The sequence below is a fragment of the Coturnix japonica genome, chromosome 20 (assembly GCF_001577835.2).
Source record: "Coturnix japonica isolate 7356 chromosome 20, Coturnix japonica 2.1, whole genome shotgun sequence".
Taxonomy (NCBI): Eukaryota; Metazoa; Chordata; class Aves; order Galliformes; family Phasianidae; genus Coturnix; species Coturnix japonica.
The window spans coordinates 11,092,348-11,116,985 of NC_029535.1; the positions used below are offsets into that span (position 1 = coordinate 11,092,348).

At 42.5% G+C, this 24,638-nt stretch overlaps 2 protein-coding genes across 3 annotated transcripts; one reads left to right on the forward strand and one right to left on the reverse strand.

Moving 5' to 3' along the window:
* Nucleotides 1-6,676: 6,676 nt before the first annotated feature.
* On the reverse strand, nucleotides 6,677-8,470 carry PFDN4 (prefoldin subunit 4). Its single transcript, XM_015882103.1, has 4 exons — nucleotides 8,334-8,470; nucleotides 7,942-8,049; nucleotides 7,483-7,623; nucleotides 6,677-7,093 (listed from the first exon to the last, which is right to left on the reverse strand). Exons 1-4 carry the CDS (start codon nucleotides 8,355-8,357, stop codon nucleotides 6,962-6,964), a joined length of 405 nt encoding a protein of 134 aa, XP_015737589.1. The 5' UTR covers nucleotides 8,358-8,470; the 3' UTR covers nucleotides 6,677-6,961.
* An 8,233-nt stretch (nucleotides 8,471-16,703) lies between these two features.
* Nucleotides 16,704-24,389, forward strand: LOC107323241 (1,25-dihydroxyvitamin D(3) 24-hydroxylase, mitochondrial). 2 transcript variants are annotated; one of them, XM_015882109.2, is made up of 12 exons: nucleotides 16,704-17,170; nucleotides 17,270-17,460; nucleotides 17,714-17,807; nucleotides 18,671-18,767; nucleotides 19,626-19,717; nucleotides 20,390-20,501; nucleotides 21,329-21,474; nucleotides 21,746-21,912; nucleotides 22,071-22,149; nucleotides 22,542-22,736; nucleotides 22,824-22,930; nucleotides 23,148-24,389. In XM_015882109.2, the coding sequence occupies exons 1-12, from the start codon at nucleotides 16,940-16,942 to the stop codon at nucleotides 23,164-23,166; spliced, it is 1,530 nt and encodes a 509-aa protein (XP_015737595.1). In that variant the 5' UTR covers nucleotides 16,704-16,939; the 3' UTR covers nucleotides 23,167-24,389. The 2 variants fall into 2 exon arrangements, with proteins under 2 accessions (XP_015737595.1, XP_015737594.1); XM_015882108.1 differs by lacking the exon at nucleotides 23,148-24,389 and having other exon boundaries at nucleotides 16,925-17,170; nucleotides 22,824-22,934.
* The last annotated feature ends 249 nt before the right edge of the window (nucleotides 24,390-24,638 follow it).

The following is a 24,638-nucleotide window of genomic DNA, read 5'->3' on the forward strand; positions in this document are numbered from 1 at the left end:
CTACCTTGAATAACTCTGCTGTAAAGCCAATGCAATCTCTCTCAAGCTGCAGTGGCAGCAGCAAACCTATGCTTTCTTGTATAGAAAATTATATGATGTATGCACTTTGCAGACCTTTAATTTAATCTAGAGACTGATACCACACTGCTGCCAAGGTTTATTTCTTTAAAAAAATAAAAAAGATGGACAGGCTGTGCTAATGTTATTTGACAGTTCTTTGTCCAAGAGAATACCCTCCAATAATGTATTGCCTAAGTAGCAAAAACATTCACAGTTAACATATGTTGCGAATTACAATGACTAACAGCAGCCTGTCGTACAGAAACGCTCACGTCTGTTTTCCCCAAGTCTATTACAAGTCCGTACACCTCAAACTGAACTCATAAGCTGCTCTTTTATCTGTGTGTGTACCTGCATCCACGGTGCTGCAATCCACAAAGGAACATGGTTCAGTGTTTAAGGGGACTTCATAGTTTGTCCAGTGGCCATCACAAAACACTGGTGCACTGAACCAAGGCTTAGTGACATTCATTGCTGGGAAGCAGAACCAGCACACAATTGTTCTGGGCTTTTCTGACAGACACCTCACTGGCTGCACCCCTTCTGCCTCTTACGCTGCATCATGAGCTGAACAGCCCACAGCTGACTCCATTCTTCTCCAGAACGCATCCTAGGAGCGTGCTGTCCAAGACTGGATCAATTCACATTGAAAGGATTCTAAGGAAAACACTACTTAAAATTTCATATAAAGAACATTAATTATCACCTTGAAAATAAGTATTTTACCTGTAGTACAAGCAAAAGAAATGACATTCTTTTCCAGAAACAGCTAGTGAGCTCTGAAAACACTTCTTTCTTTGCATCTGCTGCTCAGTATCAATCAGCTAACTGAAATTTCATCAAATGAACTTCCAAAGTCATTGAAGAGATAATAAACTAGGTTACAACGCTCATTTTGTATACAGTTAAATGCCTTTCATATACCTTTAAGTCATTATTAATCTCTGAATTAGTTTAGAATACATTAACCTTCAAGGCAAATTAGATCAATCAAGAGAACGACTCACAAGACTGGGTCTATCTTTTTTGCTCAAATTCAGAGTGTGTGCCAAGAATATAACAGCAGGGGGGACAAAAGCACTGATACAGCTTTACTCTACATGCGTGACATTCATCATAGAGAGGAGCTGGGCATTCATTTTCCTATTCTTGGTGCTTATGCATGAAGTTGTTCCTTAGGATAAGAGAAATCAATGACCAGATGAGAAGTGTTTATAAGTGTACTGTGAATGCGGAATGACATGCAACCCATGGAAATTAGTTGTAATCATGTCCTCAGCTCAACTTATTTTGCTCTTGAGTTTATTTTAGCCCTGTTTACTTTATAAAGTATTGTCTAAGGATTTCAGCCAATGTTGTTCTGTAAACACGGGGGAACTTGCATGGTCTGGTTGAAAAGTGAGCATCCATATCTCCAGCTCTTCTAAATACATTTTAACACTCAAAATCCAGCTTTCCTAGGTCCAGGCAAACAGTGAGCTGAAAGCAGGACAGCCACCCATGCTTCATGCCTGCAGCCCCATCACTGCCGTCCACCTTTATTCCACCTGTATTCCCACAACAGTGAAATGAAAGTGTTCTTCCTCCTGTTAGAGATTACGAAATGGTTGCTCTTTTCCAGCTGAAGATTTGGTGGACACCAGGGATAGGTGAGCTCTTGGCTGCCATCCCTGTACTCCACACTGCTTCAAAAATCTCAGATAAGCAATGCCAAGTAACCGCTTCACAGAGTACAGAGATTAAAGGAGATTAGCTCTTCTTAAAAGGCAGCAGAAACGGGGGAGAGAAAAATAAATCAATTCCAATGAGCTGTTAAAAAAAAAAAATAGAAAAAAAAACTTCACCCACATAATTTTTTCTGATATCCTCTGAAATATCACCGTCATACTAAGGGCCTTATCATTTGGAGTGGCATTCCCATGCTAGTCAATACCATGACTACAATCCCTTGCAAGCTATAAATGCTCTAATAGAGCTTAATATCAGTAATGAAGGAAGGAACAGCTGTAGGCTTGAAGGTGTTTTTCATCTCATCGTCCCTTATCAAACATTAGGCTGCATTATTCTTCTGTGCTCAGAACCCTTTTAGGAATGGCTAGAATGGAACTCATTAATGCACTGTGAAGAGAAAACCATAGTGCAGAAATCACAAGTGTTGCTGGTGTCATCTCTGCACAGCAAGTTGTAAGCAGATTCTTAGATATCCCTTATTCAGCTGCTTCACAAATGAACCGTAAGTAGCTGTGAAATGGAAATACTCCATTTTTCTGAGTTGTAGCAGTTTCTATGTTTGCTTTGTGCCTTAAATACATGAAAATGTTCCTATATATTCAAACTACTGGAGTTCTCCAATTCAGTTTTATTACACAGCCAAATAACCAAGACAACAGCATTCTCAAACCTGAACTAGAACTTTCTCCTCTCATTACACTGATAAACATAATAGAACATGAGAATGCCATTGATATGCTTCAGCTATTGGTGTAAGTGGTGCAGTGATGTGTGACAGCTAACTCTGTGGCTTTATTTGATAAGTAGCACAGAATAAATCTACACGTATATAACAGTGAAGGGGCAATCACTGGAAACAGCTGAGGTTGTTTATAGGCAATGGCTCTCATAGCTCCATTCAAAGTTCATTATAGCTAAGGGAAATTGATTTATTTTGGCTGTGAAATAACCACACTTCCATCTTACATTTTTAATTGTTATTTTTAATTATATTTTTAACCAGTTTGTTCTTCCAAATTGTAAATTGTATTCATCTTCTTAATACCCATCTTAATTAATTGAAACAAACATTTCATCATGAACCTGCACGTGCATTTGTCAGAGTGCTGTGCAGTGTGTGAGCCCCAGGTGAGCCTGAACCAGGGCACCAGGGCATCACAACTAACATGGAATACAGAAAGCAAACTTTGTATTCTCCTTTGCACTACTAAGGAGAAAAGAAAATACCAGATTACAGATAAAGTCCTTTGAAAATCTCCTGACCTTATGTATCAACTTCCATACCAAAAAGAACTTCACCTTTGAAATAAGAGGGAACTGAAACCATCATTTAGGGAGCAGATGGGAAAAGGCTGTGATTTCACCCCCAGCATCTCCTGTTTGTTATAAGGAAAATGTTACAAACTATCTGACACGAAACTCAGAATGTTCCTGAGATAATTCCTATGCCAACCACAAAGTTACTGCATGTTGTCATAACAACAGGCACTGGCTGAAACTTCATGATTATATTAAATAAATCTCTGCTTTGATAGAAAATAGAACTGCATTTCATTTTATAATATGTCTGCCGTATCAAATATAATGGCAATAAAATTATGTGTCAAGAGCCTCCAAGCCAGCAACAATGAAGAGAAGTCAGCCTGATGTGAAATCCTTGTACTGATGTCACCAGCAAACAGCATCTTAAATACACACAACTTCCCAGCAATCTGCTGTCTGGAAATGTTAAAGCAAGCAGAGACCAAACTGGCTGTCAAAATGCAAAGCATCAATTAAATGCCATTTTTACTGTGCACGAGGGGCACGTGGCTGGAATGCAACATAGCAAGTGCCACATCCCTCCTGAGATAAAGATGGCTATCGCAGTAGGAATCAGCAATATTGTATATGTCAAATAGTATTCAAATTTGACAGCTATGGTATCCAATGAAGCACTGAATGTAGTCTTGTACTTTGTGCATTCCAGTTATTTCAAGCACTTAAACATAAATGAAACAAAGAAAACCCACAAACAAAACCAACCCATGCTGAGCAGTAGACTGGAATCCACACTTACCCACAATAACATATCCAGTTCATGCCATGGCACTTTGAACCCACAATAAGGAGGTGCCAGAGAAGCAACTGCACAAGGAAATACATACCTGTGCTGTAACACTTCTTGGTTCCTAATAAATTTAACCACTCCTCTGTCTCTGCATCACGTAGGAACCAACTGCCAGGAGGGTAACAGAGCTGCAGTACCTCTGCAACAGTGATCTCACAGCAATGTTTGTAAGCCACCATATGTCTCTTAACATCACTAATACACAAAGCTAGAGGGTGATGAGAACAGAAGGAAACGCATTCTCAGCTGTAGCTCCAGCAATCGTTGCACAACAAACTGACCAATAAAATAAATTCTATGGCTGATTTCTTAGTGCTTCTGTGAAATCAAAGATCATAAACATAATAAAATGTGTAATTAAGTGCCAAACTCATCAAGTCCATTTTGCCCCATCTTCTCCTATTGGTAATTCTTAATATTTATTTTCTGTATGCACAGTGTAGCAGCACTTTCTGCAAAGTAAACTGTGTTCCAGCAGCGTCCTGTTTGGATAATATATAGATACTTACACATTCTTACCTTGCTGCAATAAGCATTTCAGATGACAAGGCACAAGGAAGGCTGAGCGAATATCTACAGAATAATGACAGATATGCCCAGGTCTACACAGTTTCAACTGTGGGCTCTGGCAGATGTGCCTACAACTACACACATCATCTCCATTTCTGGTTTTTTTCATGTAAAGTACAATAGGAGCCAAGGAGGGGGAAGTCTCCCTTATCATGCTTAAAGGAAGTAATAAAACTTGACAATCTAGAAATCCACGGAATGCTTTCCCTCACTAGTGCTGGGCTGCATTTAAGGGGACAGGATGTTCTCCTCACAGCTTCAGGAAATGGCCAGCTGCAGTTCTAGCCAAGCCTCAATTTCAACACCAAGGGCATCCTGTTTTGCCCTCACCCTGTATGGGTGGTAATAGCATTCAAAGCAGTGATACCTGGATCTGCTCCCCCCCAGCTCCAGGTCTGCATCACCTCGTGCCAAGGTGAACCCCTCAGCAAACATTTAATTACAGAAATCATTTGTTTCTCTGCATGACTCATACAATCAATACAGAGACAAACTTGGTTGTAAATACTTTCTGTCAGGCCTTATCATGCCTACATGCATCCAAGTTGTTTTTTAACTCTAGCATGAATCAGACTATTAGAATACTATTAGATAAATTATCCTAACCACTGACTCATACAAACCAAAGTACTTCAAAATCCTTTTGCTCACATACAAAATATGGCTTCAGTGTATGGCATTCAATCTCTCTTTGCTTTGAAGTGCCATTTAACACCACAGAATTATTTGTACTTCAGCTACCTGCCACCTCCTATAATTATTGGATAATCATCAGCCACATTTTATTACAGACTAAAATGTTCATCTATAGAGAGATGAGCAATAACCGAGGTTCCACTGGCAAAGGTTAAACTAGAGATCATCATGTGGAGAGCATGGTCAACTTATATCAGTGGAAACAGCCATGAACCAAAACCAAGTCCCTGAAAATACAGCAAATACAGTGATTGTGTCCTGTCTTAAAGGCATTGTCAGGCTATTCTGAAAATCTGGCTAGTCTACTCAACACCACAAAGGGAGATGAGCTATTTTTCTCTGGCTAGTTCACTTGTCTTAGCTGTTGTATACAAGTGAAAAGCCTCTGGGGCCTCTATGGCTTCCAAAACAAGAACAGTATGGAAGCTGCATTTTAATACAAATTGAGCTAAAATGCTAATTCGATCAATCACTAAAAGATCATCGTTCAATGCTCTAAGAAAAAGCTCTCTTAGTTAAAAATAACACCACTGTTTTTGTGCAGTTCACCTTTGAAGTGGTTTATAGATGCGAGTCCCCTGACAGCAGAGAATGACAGTCAATGATGAGTGTTCTGGCACCAACTTTGAATATATACATATGATCAGGTGCAGCTACATGATTCACGACATACAGAGGTACAGAGAATCCTGGGGCTTTTCACAGAGCATTTGATATTTTGCATTATCTGAACAAGATAAACAAGGCAAGTGGGAAGAAATTTCCAAAGTACTGTGTGATATATAGAAATATGTCACAAAGGAGGGAAAAAAAAGCTACTTATGTGGATAATTCCATTTGTAGGATATCAAAGAACAGGATTAATGCAATCACCCCACACCTTACCAGCATTCTCCCTTTGGGTCATATAGTGAACAAGGTCCTCACCTGCTTTACAGCTGCCATTCACATCACATTGAAACAAATGCTAACTGCTTTCCCCCCCCCCCCTTTTCTTTAAAGAAGCCATATCCATCCTGAAAATTGCAGGGTACGCAGCCATAACTATGCTTGGAACAGAAGAGCTGGCACAGCAGTCCCTTAGGAATTAAAGTGTTATCAATCAATTAATGAGAATAATCACAGCAGTCACAGTTTCCATTTCAACACAATCTGTTCTGGCCAGCAGAGCCCAGACACAAGTTTACCATGAAGCAGCTCCCCCAGTTCTCTGCTGCCATCTGCTGGATGCTTCTTATTACAGGTCAAACTCAGCCTAAACTAAAAAGACTTTATTTTTTTTAAATATGTAAAGATGGATTTAGAAAATGAACCTTGAGGAAAATTAAAGAGGTTAAGGACTCATCATTCTGATTTACAATCTCACAGCTCAATGCAAGACCGTGCCCTAAATGTCACCTGTCCATCAATACAGTGTAAAAAGAAGAAAAAAAACAGTTCCCCACTTCTGTTGCTTTTATACAACAGATTTTAAGTATTTACAAGAGATGAAAACAAGACCAAGGAAACTATAATATATGCCTGACTTTATTACTTTAGCAAACAATGCAAACATGCCAACCTTGGTGCTTTACCAACAGTATGAAGCTACTGCTTTCCTGAGCAAATAAATAACTGCAAAAACCAAAATATGAGAGCTCTCATTAAATAGATGGAACCCGAGACAGGAAAGTAGAAAAAATAAAAGAAAAAAATAGGTCACTTTTTCTTTTTTTTAAACATTTTTTGGAATTTTTTGATAAGTATCAAACAATTAATAAACAAGGAAAAGACACGTCGTGTTTTAGAGAACTTTTAACTGTCCTCAGCCTCGAGATTTATGTTATTTCCAAACTTGGCATAGAGCTGAACTTTCAGGTCAGACAGCACTCTTTGAATTGATTCCACTCGGGATTCTAATGTGTCAATTTCTTCTTGTAAACTTCTCTGAAAAAGAAAGAAATCAGCTGGTTACGTACAGCAAACTGAGCCATGTTTGGCAGCAACACTTCAATGATTAAAAGGCACCTCCTTGACAACTTCTAGTCAAGGTGTGCTGTAACACGTTCAGGGAGCCAACTGAAACCCATCAATACTTTGTCTAATGACAACTCCATGAGCTTACATTTGCACACATTTCCCTCCCCAAAATCATAAACCAAACATGAATGTATTGCATTAGAGAACCTATATAGGTGAATGATGAGAGTACGCACATAGGATGCATCAAAGAAGATTCTCATTTATATTTAGTCTATAAATCCTTGTGTAGGACAGAACTTTGTACTCCAATAGTAAACTGTGAAGTAAAGGAGCTCCCTTTAGCTCTGACAAACCTTTGCCTCCTCCAGCATCTCTTGTGTCTCCTCTTGGGAATGGCTAATGAAGACATCTCCAATTTGGTAGGGTACGAAAAGTGAATCATCGTCAAGCATCATGATGTCATCACAGGCATCTTCCAGATTCTGAAGCTGTTTCTGTCAAGATGTAAGAAAGGTGATAAAACTTGTACTGTATGAGTGACTTCAGTGAACGCAATGTCACAGGATCAGCTGAATATCCAACTTCACATCTGGGGCATCTTAAATTCAGTGGAATTGTACCAATAATTACTCAACACTTACTATGTCTCATTAACAGCATAATTAACCACCTAAACTAAGGAAATACAGGAGGCATATTCCACTGCTGCCTGATTTGCTGCCATAAAGGCTTTCTTTTACTTAGTTACGGCCACTATTTTCTATGCTACAACCAGAAATTAACTCAACAAACCAAACGTAAAGCAGGTGTACCTTTTTCACCTCTATTTCTTCTTTCAGCTCCGTGATCCTGCTGGTATTTCTCGCAAACTTGTTAATTTTCTGCTGATCCTCAAAAGTAACGTTGACATCTTCGGCAGCCTGCAAATATCAGAGGTCAACACGAAGGCTCGGCCTCTTCATCAGGTTCCAATCCAACCTTACCACGAGATGCTCCCCACAACACAAAATAACCCCTACAACAACCTGCCCACATGCCATACTCCTTACAGGGCCGCAGGGAACGGGCAGAGCAGCCCGAGGTCTCACAAGGGCCGGGCTGGGAGCTGAGGGGACCCGGCCCAGGAAGGGGAACCGGGGACAGAGAGAGACAAAGCGACATGGAGAGCAGGACAGGGCTGGGAGAGCCCGCAGCCAACACTCACCGCTTTCTTCATGGTGGCGGCCATGTTGGCAGGGCCGAACTATTCGCCTTCCCTTCAGAGGAGGAAACCCACTTGGAGAATGAGAAGAAAAACGATGACAGCGCGAGGCAATGGCCACACGAGGCGGCTTGAGACAGCTCGAGGCGTCCGTTCATCCTCCATAACCACCCATAAGGAGCCCATCTGCCCGGAGCGAGCCGCGCCGACATCATTATCCCCCCCGTTACATCAGCGATTGGTACATCCCACCTCGAGGAGGGGACACGCCGCTCCGCCTGCAGGAGTGATGCTGCCACCAGGGGGCGCCACTGAACTGCCCGGGTTGCTGGTCCATAAACAGAAGCTGGCACTCACACCGTGTCATTGCATCCACATGCTTTGGTTTATTTAACTCCTCTCACGTCCACAAAACAAAACGGCGGTGAAAAATCGGATCATCATCTCGTTTCACAACTGCGGGGGAGAGAGCTGGGAGCCGCAGGCAGCTGGGGGTGCGAGGCATCATCTGCACGGGGGAATAAATGGGAGGCTCTTACCCACACAGCTCAGAAATGATGGGATCCCTGTCAGCGTTTTGTGCTGGGTTGGTTGGTGCACCCCGTGATACTAAAACAGCGGCTGGGTGGCTCTGATGAGGATCCCGAGGGCTCCGTGCTGAGCCCGGCTTTGCTCTGCCAGCATCATAATGCAAAATGATCAGTATCAGAAACATACACACCCGGCAAAGACAGATACTGGTGCCATGTAGTGTTGTCAGGTGTGGAAGGAAACAATCAAACAATCCTGTAATGGAAGGTGTCTGAACGTATTTTCAGGTGTTTTTCCTGTGATTCATCTTTCTGTTATGCGCAATTGAAAGTGATTAGAGTCAGATCCAGAGAAAGTTGCTGGGTATGGGGAGCCAAAGCTGGGTATGGGGAGTGAAAGGTGTGCTGACTTATACAAGGAACTCTGAAATCTGCATTAGGGTCTGTGGGTCTATGAGTGACGTGTGGGGAGATAACAAAGAAAACCAGCTGGTGCTGTGAGTGAGATGAGTGAGGTGAGCACATTCAGTCCCAGGCAGCCAAAACAATGATAAAAAACATTTTCTGAAGGCAAAATCTATGTAAGCTGTCTCTCCGAGGTGATGCTTTAAATAGTCTGATTGTATGCAACAGTCCTGTTCTTAGGACCTGATAAGGGAGACTAACATACACTTCACTGCCTGATGGCATCCATATCTTCTACCTCCCTCCTCATATATTAACCATGAACAGCTTAAGATGTATTACAAAGAATATTTTCTCATCTTTCCTGGAGGCCCTTCTAGGTACTGGAAGGCCACTGGAAAGTCTCTTGGGATCCTCCCCCTGAACTCTCCCAACCTATCTTCATGGGATTGGTTCTCCAACCCTCTCAGCATCCTCATGGCCTCCTCTTGACCCACTCCAATAGATCCATGTCTTTCTTAGGCTGGGGGACCAAGGGCTGAACACTCTTCCTGCAATTGGTTCTTGCTAGAAAGAGCTAGAATACACACATTGTGTTCAAGTTTAAGTGTGTGTACTCACGCTGTATTCCTTCAGCTTTGTCTTTGTCCTTCATAGGCGGAAATGTTATAGCAGTTCTACTGCTAGAAAGCAAGAATGGAAATTTTGGGTTCCTGCTTTATCACTAATGAACATGGAGCTAATTTTTGTATTTTACGTTCTCTCATAAGTTTGATTTGTTCCCACTGAGGAAAAAAAATTAATGTCAAAAGTTCTCCCTGGAGATCTTTGTTAACAATAACATATGTGAAAACATAATCCTAATTCATAAGTCTCTCTTCTTCTCCAAGAACAAACTATTTCTCAGGCTGCTCTACCCTTCCCTTTGTCAGTTATCTCCTTTTAAAAAGCCTATTCTGAAAGGATATAATCTGAGCCACGGTTATTTCCACGGGTGGATTAACTGAATGATACATGTTAGATCCAAGCCAATGCAATTTCCTTCAAGAGAAAAGGAGTGGATTTCATAAGAATTCGATGACTTGCAGGCTTTGAAAATATTTTTTTTTCTCCCACATGCTCAGACAAGATCTGTGCTGTGAGCACGTTGCCAAGAGTTACTTACTGGAGACCTTTCTTATGTAAATAAAAGTGAAAACAGTGCACGAGTGCAAACATCTAGTGGTGGAGTAATATAAACTCCTTGAACTCACTGACCTCATTTCTCTTTCAGTTGCATAAAAGGACTTGATCTGTCTTGTGCTGGTCTTCACTGTAGTGAGCACTGTTGGCTTCACCTTGCACTTTGATGGGAGCCCTTCTGTGATCTGTGTAACCCCCACACCTGTCACCTCACGTCCTCTCTGTAGTGCTTTTTCACGTTCCCCCTTCATGTTACTTGCTGCAGCCTTTTGCAGTGCAGCTTAGTATCAAAGAACCTTCCCATGCTCTTTGCTGCCTGAGTTGTTTTGAATTCCCAAACTCTTCACCCTTTTCCCTGAAGTTACACGGAGCTCTTTGTGTTTGAGCGTCTTGAACCTCCCACACATCAGCAGTGTTTATTAATACAAGTATTAGAAATGAGAAAACACAGTGGAGATGAAATGGTTGGTTTGTGTAGGCATAGATTTTATGAAATGAATCATTGGTAGCAAAAGCCTCACAGGGCTGTACTGTTTTAGTGGGATCAGTAGAAATAATGCAGCTTGCTACCCATATCATGTAGGCACAGTGCTAATAGCAGCATGGCATTTCCAGTATTAGATAATATGACTTATTCTGATATGAAGTTATTTTATATCAGGATGTCTACGTCTGCCCTTCTTGTGGTGGAGGAAAGAAAGGGGGAAAAAGGGATGAAGAAAATAATCCTTTAGAAAGTCCCCTACTAAGGCTGCTCTATCCAAAAAGACATATCAGCTCCTAACAATGCAAATCTTATGTATTTACAGTACAGATCCTGGGTCAACCCTCTGTTTTCCATTCTTTTGTGACTGGAGGTAAAGGAGGCAGATTTCCTCAGATTTTTAACCTTGTTCTTTCAAAGAAAAATCCTTCCTATTGGTCAAGACCAACATCACCATTCAAACCTTCTTGTATGCTTTGCCATCAGTGATGGATATTTCTCTTTTCCCTCCCTGTAGGGCTTTGTGTAGAATTTCTGCAGCACAGCTGGACCCACTCAACCAGTGGGAATTCCTTCTGGTACTTGTGCATGAGATGGGAGCTGGAGATTCCCCTTTTCTGGGAAATCCCTTTATGGTGAGGCTCAGTAGAAGACTTTATTCCACCTTTGTGGATGGGACACATTGTAAACATGATTATTTAGTATCCCATAATTCTGTCCCAGCAGAACATCAGTTGCCTTTACGATTGAAAGTATCTGGCTGATACAGAGCTGTCTATCTCTGCAGCCCTGCCTTCCTTGCCACTTCTTGGCAACTCAGTACCAACAAGGAATACATCAGTGTTTAATATATGAACCCTGTGTGTCTGTTAGTCCACAATTCATCCTGTTCCAAAATGTTTCTAGTGGTGGAACATCTTTCAGTTTTCTGCAAACATTTTGTGGCACGTACTGGAAGTCTCTCATGTCTGTGCAGGTCCTGCAGATGAGGCATCTGTCTTATTCATTTGTTTGTTTAAATTCTCTTGTTTATCTTCAGTGAGGACTGCTCACACAGTACCTGAAATTAAGTCTGCTGTTACACCTGTACAGGTAGAAACAATCAGGTTTGAAACAATGAGGTACTTGTGGACCCATTTTCCAAGCCTGTCCAGGTCCTTCTGGATGGTGTCACTGAATTTGTAGACTGGCTCTGAACTCACAGCAGACCCACTAGTAAGATGTCCTTGGTGTATTGCTGTATTGTTACTCAGCATCTTTTAATCTTCATAAGTTTTTTTTCTCTGTATTTTTTGGGAAAAATTACAGTGTTTTGGAGAAGTTTCCTTCTATCAGATGTGCTCTTTTGACACTTTAATGAGCAGAGCAACAGATAGATTGTTTTCCCAAGGGGGATGGTTGCATTTGGTAGTCATACATATGAGGAAACTTGGCTCTTCCCTTGAGGAGACTATGGCCAGGTATTTGAACAACAATTAACAGCAGGATTTTAGGCAAGGGTTTTATCTGATGAGCTACTGATATAGTCTGCTCTAATCCCTCCAAAAGCAATGTATAGGAGTATTTGGGATGTGGCCCAGAGGGTATTGAGTTCAACTAAACATAACTCAAGTGCCTTTTGGTTGACTAATGATAAAGGCAGATAAAGTTTTCATATTTTCTTCTGGCTCTAATAAAGGCAATGGAAGCAAAATGAGTTTAGCTCACAGCAATATACCTGTTAGAGTTGAATCCCTTTTCTTTGTGATCTTGGAGATGAGCTGCTGGATTAATAGTATCTTTACATATCTGTTAGGTCTTTTATCAAAAAATACTCTAAAGGACACAGACAAAGATGGTCCCCCTGGATGAAACAAAGCAGTGCTCCATAACAGTTTAAAAAAGAATTAACTGCCATTTCTTGAAGGTTTAGAGACCAGCTATTGGTATCTATGAAACACAGAGGTTATAGGGCAAATATTTAACTAAATAAATCTTGTATTTGCCAGATCTCACTTTGGCATCTCATAGAAATAGAAGCTTGAAAATCAGAAATAGAGCAAGAATCTGTTGGCTCTCCAGAGACTTGTGCTGTCAGATTTGTTTCAGCAGAAGCAGATACATCAGATCAAAAGTAAAGCAAAGTAATCCATGCAGGTGTTACAGGTTTAACTTATAAATCCAGTAAATTATATGAAGTTGTGTCTGATTCAAGTGTTTGTATAGTCATCTTCTGAAAGCTCTCTCAAAAAGTCATGTAACAGCTATTACTCCAGGCTTAGGACTGTCACACAGCAACTAAAAGCTTTGGTTTATAGATGTAGGCCTTTATTTTAGATTTCAAGTGCTGTTTGAATTAAAGGGAAGCTCAGCATTTCCTGCCTTTGAAAAATCCCAGTGTTTTTGGCAGCTTTGGATCACTTACTTACATTAACAAATTAATACCACTGGAACTGTAAATATTTTCAGAGCTTTTCAGTGTCATAACACAACTTGGACTATGTTAACTGCATGTGAACAAGGCAACTGCACGTTACATTTCTCAGCAGAAGAATATTAAGATACAGTAAAGAGAAATGAGCATTTCCAGTATCATGTCCCACGACACACTAAACACTAGTGAAATTCCTGTCTCCTAAACATGAACCATATTCTTTGAGACAATGAAATGTTCTGACAGATTCCTAAATTCTTCTTCTTAAACTGGATGTGACTCTCTGCGGTGATGCGTAGAAGATGAAGGAAGCTTCTAGACTGCTGCCAGCTCTGTCCGAAAACATCGGTCTATGTCAGCAACTCATCCTCACAGCATCCTCTAATGCATGAATGCTCTACTAAACAGCTCCCTTCCCTGCTTGGGGAGGATGAGATTGCTAAAAGAGACAAGCAAATGCAAAGCGGAGAGTGATTCTAGTTATCAAAAGAAAAGGGAAGAGCCAGTTGTGTCCTGAGTATTTCCAAGCTGGCTATCAGAACATCTTGCCATTGACCTCAATTTCTTGAGTTCTAATAAACTTAATTTTTGGTAGAGTAAACATTGACTGTGAAGTCAAGAAATGTCTTAATTTTCTTGAACCATGTGTTAACTTACTAATTAGAGACTCCTTCTGTGGTTGAGTGTTGCAATGTTTATTGCAGAGGTCGATATCTCCAGCAGGTCATGGCCAGTTGGAAGATTCCTTGCCATGTGGAGTTTGAGCTATTCACCTGCCTTTCTGTTTTTCTGGATCCTCCTCTAAGGATTACCTTGTTCTCAGTTTGCTCAACAGACCTATTTTTCCACACTGCTACTGTCATCATGTGGGTGGGTAATCATCTATAATGCAATGGAATTTGAAGATTTTGGTGTGACAGAACCAGTATTTGAGTAAAAACACAATAAGTTTCTTTTGCTCTCATGCTGAATATCCATATAATAACTTCAAGATCTTGATTTTCAAATGCATTTCAGTTTCCCTTCTGTAAAACGGGAATTACTGTACTTTCCCATTTCCTAAGCTGAATTCATCAATATTTACAAAACTTTTTAAGATCTGCAACTGGAGAGAGCCGTAGCATTAGAAGCATATAAACAAACATGAGCAAAAACCTCAAATAACAATACTGTGTTTTGCCTAGAGTATACGAGTTGTGTTTAGCTTGTCTTCCCCAGCATTGTGAAATACCTTCCCTGTGACAGAGACACTCCTTGGGGAGTCTACCATTGCTTCTATGAAACTTCTAAACTGTAGCATTTTAAAAAGCATGGGAGACCTTGAAAGACTCTGAGCCTTCAGAATTCAACCCTTTTCTTTTTCTGTGCCAAATGAGAAGCATGGAATAATACTAATCGCAAACTATTGATTTTGATCTTCAGATCTTTACTGATCAATGTCATAAAATACTCTGTGCCACAACTGTAGAAGTGAAGAGGGCTTCCCATTCTCAGTTGTCACAAGCTGCTACAACCCCCCCCCAAAATACTGGGAAGCATTACGGGTAGATATCTGTGGGACAACAGTGACAGATAATAGTGATGGATACCTCAGCTCACACTGTGAGAACACGTCCCCAGAATTCAGCCCAAGGACCCTGCTACCTTGTGTTGATTTACTGTCAAAATAACCCTTGCTACGGACTAAAGGTCACATGAAAAGGTCTTGCTGAAAATTAAAGGCTTGGTTTTGAAATCTTTTAAAAGGGAGGGTAGGAAGAAGTGAAGGCTGAAAATGCCCTTAGAACTGCACTTTACCAGAAGCTGAGGCAATCATTAGCTCTCTCAGCTCCAGGCTTAGCTAAGCTACAAATACACCAGCTTCCCTGCCAGAGTTACATCACGACCACAGATGTTAAATAAAACCTTTTCCATTCTGCAATTTAAAAACAGCTTAATAGAGAAGATTTCGTATTAACAGGGTGTTTTCTTCCCCATTGCAGAAAGGAACATGGAAAAATTGACCTGTGTCCCGTTTAGTCTTGACTTGTCTATTCCAAAGTCTTCTAAAGAGCTTATTTCACAGTCACTAAGCTGCGACCCTTCACTCGAGTTCATTCTGATTCCTTAAATAGACAGGTGTCCACAGAGCACACAAATTGTCTCTTCTTACCTGGTTTCTCAGAAGAACTTATCATTGAACAACTGCACTCAGTTGACAAGGGCAGCAAGATGTGCTTTCAGTAGAACTGGTTTAAAGAAAGCAAATCACTAAATACCAACTTCTTGTTGGGGTATTCCCGTAAGAAATGCACAAACCTTTGAACCAGCTTTAATCTTAAAGCCCACTCCAGAACAGGCTCAGATCTTACAGGCTACATGGTGTGATCCCAGAGAAGAAAATCACTAGGAGGGGAAAGGATGTAGGAAAGTGATAGAAAATCTCTGCCATGAGTTGTCATGCTTTTGTACATTTTTCTATGTGTTGATCACTGCTACCTTGGTCTATTAATCTGACTGTGAGACGTGCCTTTACGGGCCTCAGATTCAGTGCTGATTCCATCTTCTGTTTCTGCCTTGTGTCTAAAACAGCCATGTGCACCACAGCATCTCACCATCAGACACTCAAGCAAAGGGGATTAAGAGCTGAGACACAAAATGCAACTGGGGAATGATGAAAAAGGTGGTGTGGGGCAGGGGAAAATCATCTTCTCAAAGAAGCATATCCTGGAAATTCTCTGGTTTACAGGCAGCTTTCTGACTTGCAGCAAGATGCTCAGCCTGCTTGACTTCTCTTGCAAAGAGAGGACAGAGCTGAGTGTGCAGGTGTTCTGAGCTGCTGTACTTGTGCTGCTGCTCCATCTGCCTCCACATGGAAACCTTGAGCACTCCCAGCGTGTTATTCTGCAGATCCCAAACAGGAGACTCACGGCAGCAAATGATTTTTTTTTTTTTGTCAGAATTTAATGCTGCCAACAATAATTGTGAGGGGAATTTTGCTTCCCAGGTGGTTCATTGTCATGTCCTTTCCATAAATAAGTGGTTAGTCAACCAGATAAGGAAAAAGCAATCCAGCCACCAAAACTGGCTCTTCTTCTGTCCCTTCATTTTTTATTCCATCATTTCTAAGGGGAAATTCTGAAGGAAGACATAGTCAGTCACTTGGCACTGCTGTACAAACACCACAGCCCTCCCCACTTTGTGCAGATGCACTCCAAACATTCTGCACAGGAAAAAAAAAAATAGAGAAAAAGAAAGGGAGAAGGGGGAAAGATGTTTATGAGCCCATGTATACGAGCAGGAGGCAGCTTTGCAAGCTGAGCAGGGTCCGTACCTGCAGCTCTGGCAGCCGCCTGCCTACCGCTGCGTTGGGACCGCGGCCACGGCCGCCCCCGGGAGCCCCGCGGCCGGTACTTGCCCGGTGCTGGCCCTGTGCCTTCGTGCCTCGCCTGAACCCTTTGTGAACCGCTTGCCCCGCAAAGTCCCCGGGCCGGGCCACTCCAACCTGCCCCACCTCACCCCACCCAGGGCTCCCATTGGCCCCGATGAAAGTCCAGCGAGCCTCCCTGCTGCTATATATATACATATTGGAGAATGGGTGGCCGTCGGTGCCGCTATGGGAGGCTGCAGCATCTTCCTCCGCTCCTCCGCCCTCACCTGCCGCCGCGCCGCGCTCAGCCCCGCTGGACGCGGAGGTTCAGTGCCGCGGGCGGCGTCCGCGCTGAGCGCTCTGCGGGGCCGTGGGCATCCCCTGGCCGCGCTGCCCGGGCCCCCCAGCTGGCCGCTGATGGGCAGCCTGCCCGACGTGCTCTGGAAGGGGGGGCTCAAGAGGCAGCACGAGACGCTGGTGAGCACGGAGGGATGGGGATGTTGCCGGGTGGGGATGAGGGTCGAGGTGGGTGAGCCCCGTACTCATCTTGAGGGATTCTCTTCTGCGACCCCCCAGGCTGAGTACCACAGAAGGTTTGGGAAGATCTTCCGCATGAAGCTGGGAGCTTTCGACTCGGTTCACATCGGAGCCCCCTGCCTGCTGGAATCTCTGTACCGCCGGGAGAGCGCCTGCCCGCAGCGCCTGGAGATCAAACCCTGGAAAGCCTATCGGGACTATCGCGACGAGGGCTACGGGCTGCTCATCCTGTGAGTGACAGGGGAGGTGCGGGAGCGCTCACCGCTAAGCGGGGCTCAACTCTAACCCGGGCTCACCGCTAAGCGGGGCTCTCCGCGGTGATGCTGCGGGCAGCCGCGCTGCGCAACAGCCGGACGGGCCGGGATTCGCTGCTTGGAGCCGCCGCACGGAGCTGCGCATCCCGCCCCGGCCCGGAGATGCCTCCCTGCACGTGTCGTATGCGTGTCTTAATGTTTTATTATCACTGCTTTTATTTACGTCTAGGGAAGGAAAGGACTGGCAGAGGGTGAGAAGCGCCTTTCAGAAGAAACTGATGAAGCCCAAGGAGGTGGTGAAACTGGATAACACGATCAATGAGGTACAGTTCCTTCTCCTCCCCTCGTTCCTCCCCTGGAAACCTGGGGGAAAAGAAAGCAGATCGAGGGGTTCGGTTTACCTGGGTAGCTGTTGGTCTGCTCTGAGTCGGTAGTGCAATGAGTTCGTACTCAGAAATCACTGTGGGAATAATGAGTTGCAAGCAGATTATCGGGGTCAGACCAAATGTGAGTCCACACAGCTCTCAGGGGTTAGGAAGGGGAAAGGTGCTGGGAATCAGCACTGGAAAACTTTACTGAAAGTAGTTTGGGATGTTATGGAGCAGCTGGGTGGGATTTCAGGAACCTTTACCTGAGATTTCAGTCTACCACATTAAGAATTCAAATCTCTTTGTGTCTCTAGAGGCTACAGGCTACAGCTATTGATATCCTCAGTGTCCACAGAACAGCACCAATATTCCACAGTGAAATGGGCTCCTGAAACAGAGTTTTTGCTTACTTTTCTCAGTTTTTTTGCCTTTCCCTCTTCATTCTTAGTTTCCTTCTGTCAGGGAGCACCTCTCCAACTTCCATGCTTCTCACTAAGTTTAAGGAGCATCTGTGATAAACAGCTTAAGCCTCTTTGTCATGAAACTCCAAAGTTGTCCCAGAGTCAGACTGAAACATTTCATCCCTGTGGAGGAAAGATCAGTTCACAGAACTACAGACAGTAATAGCTTCAGTGTCCTGTAAAATCCAAACATGATAACATGGGAAATAATACTGTCAAAGGAATAGGTAACATAGGTAATTCTGTCTTATGCAAGACTGCTGTCTAAGAGACAGCTGAAATGTTAAATCAGACAGGATTTTTATTGCTTGATATTGTCTTTATTCCCATTTCTCCTTTCTTCTTTTCACCACGTAGGTCCTGGAGGACTTCACGCATAGAATAGGGGCTATTTGTAACCACAGTGGACAAATGGAAGATGTATATTCGGAATTCAACAAATGGTCATTTGAAAGTAAGTATCTGGGTGCTGTTTTTCTCTGCCTGAGAACAGCATGCACTTTGTACCTGCTGAGACATTTCAATTGAAATGCGATCAGTGATGACTGGATGATAATTATTTCCTAACGATCAACTGCAGTATCGTGGTAGTAATATTTGTGGTAGCAATGGTAATGGGGGGACGGTTGGACTAGATGATCTTGTAGGTCCTTTCCAACTTTGTGATTCTATGATTCTGTGATTGTGGAAAATATGTTACAGAAAAGCCAGGGGACCATCAATATGTATGCCAGATTGTCAGCTGTTACATAAACTCTTGAGTTCTGGACAGTTACCTGTGTGGCTGAGTGAACTCTGCAGACCTGCTGGCTCATGGCTGGTTCATCTCAGCAACCTGTGTACTGAGCTCCTAAAAATGTGGGGTTTTGTTTTGTTTTTCAGCTGTCAGTGGTGATGGCTGCTTTTGGAAAGGGAGGAATAGGAAGTGACAGCTCAGAAAAAAATTATATATAAAAAGCTAGTGGAAAGAGGTGGAAACCAGTGGGCTGTGGGATGCTGCCAGCATTAGCAAGTGGTTTCTGGCTGTAGAAGAAGCTAGAAAACACTGGACTAGATGACCTCTTCAGGCTCTTGTGACTCAGCCCTCATCAGTAGGGCTGCCTACTACTTGTTGAATATGCCAACCCTGGGTCTCCTTTGCAATGAAAGTGCTCCTACAAGGGCTGGGGCAAATGCACAGAAGGTGTTTTGAAGTGCTGTTCTCACAGGTGTGTATCACAGGGCAGAGAGCATTTTTTATTCAGAAGAATAACACCAGACACTGTGCACCATTTAATTTATATCAGCTCATGTTATCATTGCTCAAAAACAGGTATCTGCCTGGTGCTGTATGGAAAGAGGTTTGGTCTCCTACAACAGGATGTAGAAGAAGAAAGCTTGAATTTCATCAAGGCTGTTAAAACGGTATGGAAGAATCTTTACCTGGGGCTGTACAGATTTTCTGTCCCTGCTGCTGGTGCATGGATACTGGTTTAAATGGGTCGACAATTTTTTCTGGGGAAAAAAATCCCAGAAATTTCTGGTATTCCCCAAAATACAGTCATCAGGTTTGCTAGTTAACTTTCCTCTCCCTCAGAGATGCTTGTTGTGCAATGCTACTGTTTGTAGAGTGGAGCTGTGTGGGATTATGCAAACTGGCTGGGTTTGGAGGTTAGTCATTCTTGCAAGTACACCTGCTGTGCATCTTGCTGCAACTTGGACTCTGGTGATACTTATCTCCCTCATTTTAGACATCTAAAAGACCTGGTCTAACTCAGCTCTTGGATCCCTCTTTTCTAAAGGAAGAAAGGCACTGCCAAATAGTGACTTGGCCCTTTCTAAAAGTGGTGCCTGAAATAGAAGGGATGAACCACCCCCAGCAGATATCTCTTATTGCCCACTCACTGTGCTTAAATTTGAGCTGGATATGCTCTAAAGCAGAATTAATCCTATCCTTTGTGTCCTGGATGGAAAATCTGCCAGATTCCCAACTTCCTTGTGAAAATTACCCTTACAGTCCTGTTACTTTACCATCTATTTTTGCTCACAGACTACAAATAGATTTTTAAAAGTTTCCAAAAACTTTCTCCACTGCAGATGATGGCTACTTTTGGAATGATGATGGTGACACCCGTGGAACTTCACAAGGGTCTGAACACAAAAGTCTGGCAAGCTCACACTAAAGCATGGGATGATATATTTAAAATAGGTTAGTTTTTAATGCACAATTTCTTACCTTTCTGTTCTGTTTCCCTCTTGTTGAAATTCATTTTCTTCATACCTCTTACTGCTGTTAATTGCTCAGATTAAGACACTTTCACTGCAATTAACCACAAACCTATTCCAAGGAAAGAGCACCATTCTCTTGTGACTAACACTTAGTGCTAGTTGTGTGGCAATATCCAGTCCCCAGGGGACACCCAGAAACTTGGAAGCCAGTAAAATGTTAAGTTCAGTTTAATCTGTTGTAAAGTAAATAGCCCCAAAGTGTGTGATGTATTTAGGGGCAAGATATATAAAGCCTGTGAAGGAACCTGCCTCATAGGGTGCCCTTGAGAAACACAAAGTTTTACTTGCAACAAAAGTCCGTTTGCTTAAAAGGAAATGTACATAGAAATTTGGCATTTATTGTTTCCTTCCCGTGGTAAATCAAAAGCTTATGTTTCCCCTTGGGAATTCTGAGTGCTAGGAGTTCTTTGATTCATTAACACCTTGATCCCCTTTGAAAATCCAAGCCAATAGATTTTACATGCTTGTATTTCTGTTTGCTAAGTATGGCGCTCCACACATCAGTGATTTCCTCTCTAAGCTTCAGAATGGGGAATTCCTAAGAGCTTACAGGAGGTTTTTCTGTACAAAATTGACTTTTGTCTAAAAAGGGAGAACGACTTTACTTAGCATAGTGCCCCACTCCTGAGAAAGGAGCACAGATTGGTCCTCTTTCAAAATCATGCATGTGAGCCCCGCTTTTGATTTTGCATTTATAGTTATTTTAGTGCTTCTTTTATTAATTACCTCCTGCTCTACCCTCCTCAGCCAAGCACTCCATTGACTCTCGTCTGGAAAAGCACTCTGCAAGCCCTCAGGAGGATTTCCTGTGTGATATCTACTCCGGAGGGCAGCTTTCCAAGAAGGAGCTGTATGCCACCATTGCAGAGCTCCAAATTGCTGGAGTTGAAACGGTAAACCTGGTCCAAGATCATAAAATCAGCATCCTTCCAACCCTCTGCTTTCTTCCATAATCTAACCATCACAAAAACTGAATGTGAGCTAAGCCTGTGGTTGTTTCCATGGCCTAAACTCCTGGAGAACATCTGGGATGGCTCCTAATTCCCTACATTACAAAATGCCATAAGACAGTGGCCAACCATAAATGTGGCTTTGAACTTTTGGTATCTTCTCATTTCTGTCTCTGTAAATGGAAGCCTTACGTTTCTGCTTGTTTTATTTCAGACGGCCAATAGTTTGCTGTGGGCTTTGTACAACATTTCACGTAATCCACACGTCCAGCAGAAACTCCTTCGGGAAATACAAAGTGTTCTGGCTGCCAATGAGAGCCCAACTGCTGAGAGCATTAAGAATATGCCTTACCTAAAAGCATGTCTGAAGGAATCCATGAGGTAAAATTCTCCAATAATTTCTGCAAAGCAGCATGACCACAAAGCTCTATCAGCCGATGTGTACTAATTTCATGTCCTTTCTTGTTTAGGGTAAACTATTACACAGTACAGGAAGGAAAAATACTGGAGATCTGACCCATGTTTTTCTTTCCCTGTAGATTAACACCATCTGTGCCATTTACCACCCGCACTATCGACACAGAAATGGTTCTAGGAGATTATGTACTACCTGAAGGGGTAAGTGGATTAATTTACTTTATTGCAACATTTGATGGCCTGTCCTGTAAACCACTGATATTTCAGTCTGAAAACAACTCTGCCAAAAGTTGGGTCCCACCATCAGGAGAAGAATTTCCACAAACTGAAATCCATTCCTCCTTGCACCATATTGGATTTAGACCAAAATATTTCAGTGTTCTATTTCAAGGATTTCCTTCAGATTTTTCGACTATTTTCTGAAGAAACTGTGACCTTTTCCTCAGTTTGAATTTATCTTCGGAGAACTGTATGGCTTCAAAGGACACTTCCACACCTTCACATTTGCTAGATATCTTTTCCATGAACAAACTGAATCACTTGGTAGCTCTAAGCCAATTCCTAACTGGTCATCTCTGTTGCTTTGTTTACAGACAGTGCTAATGATAAATAGCTATGCCTTGGGCTGTAATGAGGAATACTTCAATGGCTGGACTCAGTTTAAGCCAGAACGCTGGCTGCAGAAGCATTCAATCAATCCTTTTTCCCATGTCCCATTTGGCATTGGGAAGCGGATGTGCATCGGCCGTCGCTTAGCAGAGCTGCAGCTCTACTTGGCCCTGTGCTGGGTAAGCGCCCTCGCACTGCTCCTTTACACCCTTCACCTGGTCAGCCCTAGCAGCTAGAGCCTTCTAACTGAGGTATTTGTGCTTCAGATCGTTCGCAACTACCAGATTGTAGCAACTGATGACAATCCGGTGGAAACGCTGCATTCAGGAATCCTGATCCCCAGCCGGGAGCTGCCCATCGCGTTTCACAGGCGGTAGGTGTGGGTGTGAGGGCCTCCTGGGTACCTGGGGCTCTTCCTTGAACAGTCCCTTTAAAATTCACTGAGATCCAAGTGTGAGAGAACAGCTGATTTTCTGTGCTCCCACAACGCGAGTTATTAAATGCTGTCATGTTACATTCCTTTAAACACAAACAATTCTATGTGCCGCGAGAGGAGATCACAGTATAGTTTCTTTTTCTTCTTAATACAGCCCACACCTTGACAAATGACAGTCCTACTGCTGCCTTGCCTGAAGAAATACACAGACTGGGAAAGCCAAAACCTGTGGTAACCCATGGAGAAACTGCAACATGCATCACTCAATTACTAAGAGAGAAACAGTACCAGCAAAAGCTCCCCTGACTGTAATTCCCTATTGGAAAATGTGGATAGTTAGTTCTGCTGTACTCAGCAGTGTTAAAAGGAAAGAAATGCCATGAGCATTTACATACCTATGGAAATGTGCTGCTTTAGTGCAGCAGAAGGGCTGTCGATAGCAGAGCTTTGTCATGAGCTGCGGTATGTCATATATAGCTGCTGTTAGAGCACAGGGAAACTTTGCAAGCTCTACCTGGGGAGCAGCAGTCAATGCTGCACTGGTCCAGTCAGCTCAGGACCAAAGGCTTGGAAAGCCACCTTAAAGGAAAAGGAACTTGCTCTGCTTAACAAACTTAACATCAGGGCTTAAAAACTAGATTACTGAAATAAGTACATTTTCCTTAAAGTTATTTGCACCCTTAATAGAAGGGGAATAATGACTAAGCTTATATAGCAGGATTTATTCCTTGTGCCTGCACAGTGCTTCAGTTTGAACATTTGCAGTACTGTGCCTGCCACACAATCTGTTTATACCACAGGGTTTCATGCACTCAACACCCATCACATCCTCACAGCAAAATATTAGCTGCCTTTTTTTGTATGAGAGGCCTTATTCAGTAATGGAATTGCTGGAATCCTATGGGTTCTGCCACTATTAGATGATGATTATCCTAACAGGATAGTTCTTTCAGCAGATTAGTGATATAAAATGCATGTTTAAAGCATCACAAGAGATGAGGAACCTAAACATTTCTGAGAGCTCTGTTTTTGTGGAGATTACAGTGGCTGTATCTACGGGTTAAAGACATCACTGCCCTGCACTCCATGCCATACATCAGCTATTGTGGTCACTAGTATATTTTTCCCATGGTACAGTTTCAAGTGAAGGTTTTGCTCCATATACCCATGAGTGATTGTTTTTATTTTGTTATATTCTGACATAATGCAGTTCTTAGCATTTGCTGTCTCCTGTGGCATTTTGTTTGTTTATGTGCATGTTTTCCTCTGGTCTTACTTACACTCAGACATTTGAATGTGTCCATATGCCAATGTATACAGCAACTTGTGCACTGTTGGAATCTTTACAGTCAGTTTTGTAATACTCTGTTTTGTAATAAAGGTTTTCTTTTCTACACATTGTCATCTGCAGTTTTATGTTAAAGTCTTCATGTTGTTACAGAAATCTTTCTTACCTGTCATGGAAACTTTGTGTGGAAAATATATTAAGAGGGTATTAATTGTCATAGCCCACAGCCTCCTGAGACTCAGGGAGTTTTGCTTCTTATAAGGAGTGCCTGAGGGAACCAGGATGGTTCAGTCTGGAGAAGAAGAGGCTCAGGTGAAACCGTATTGCCCTCTACAGCTGCCTGAAAGGAGGCTGTGG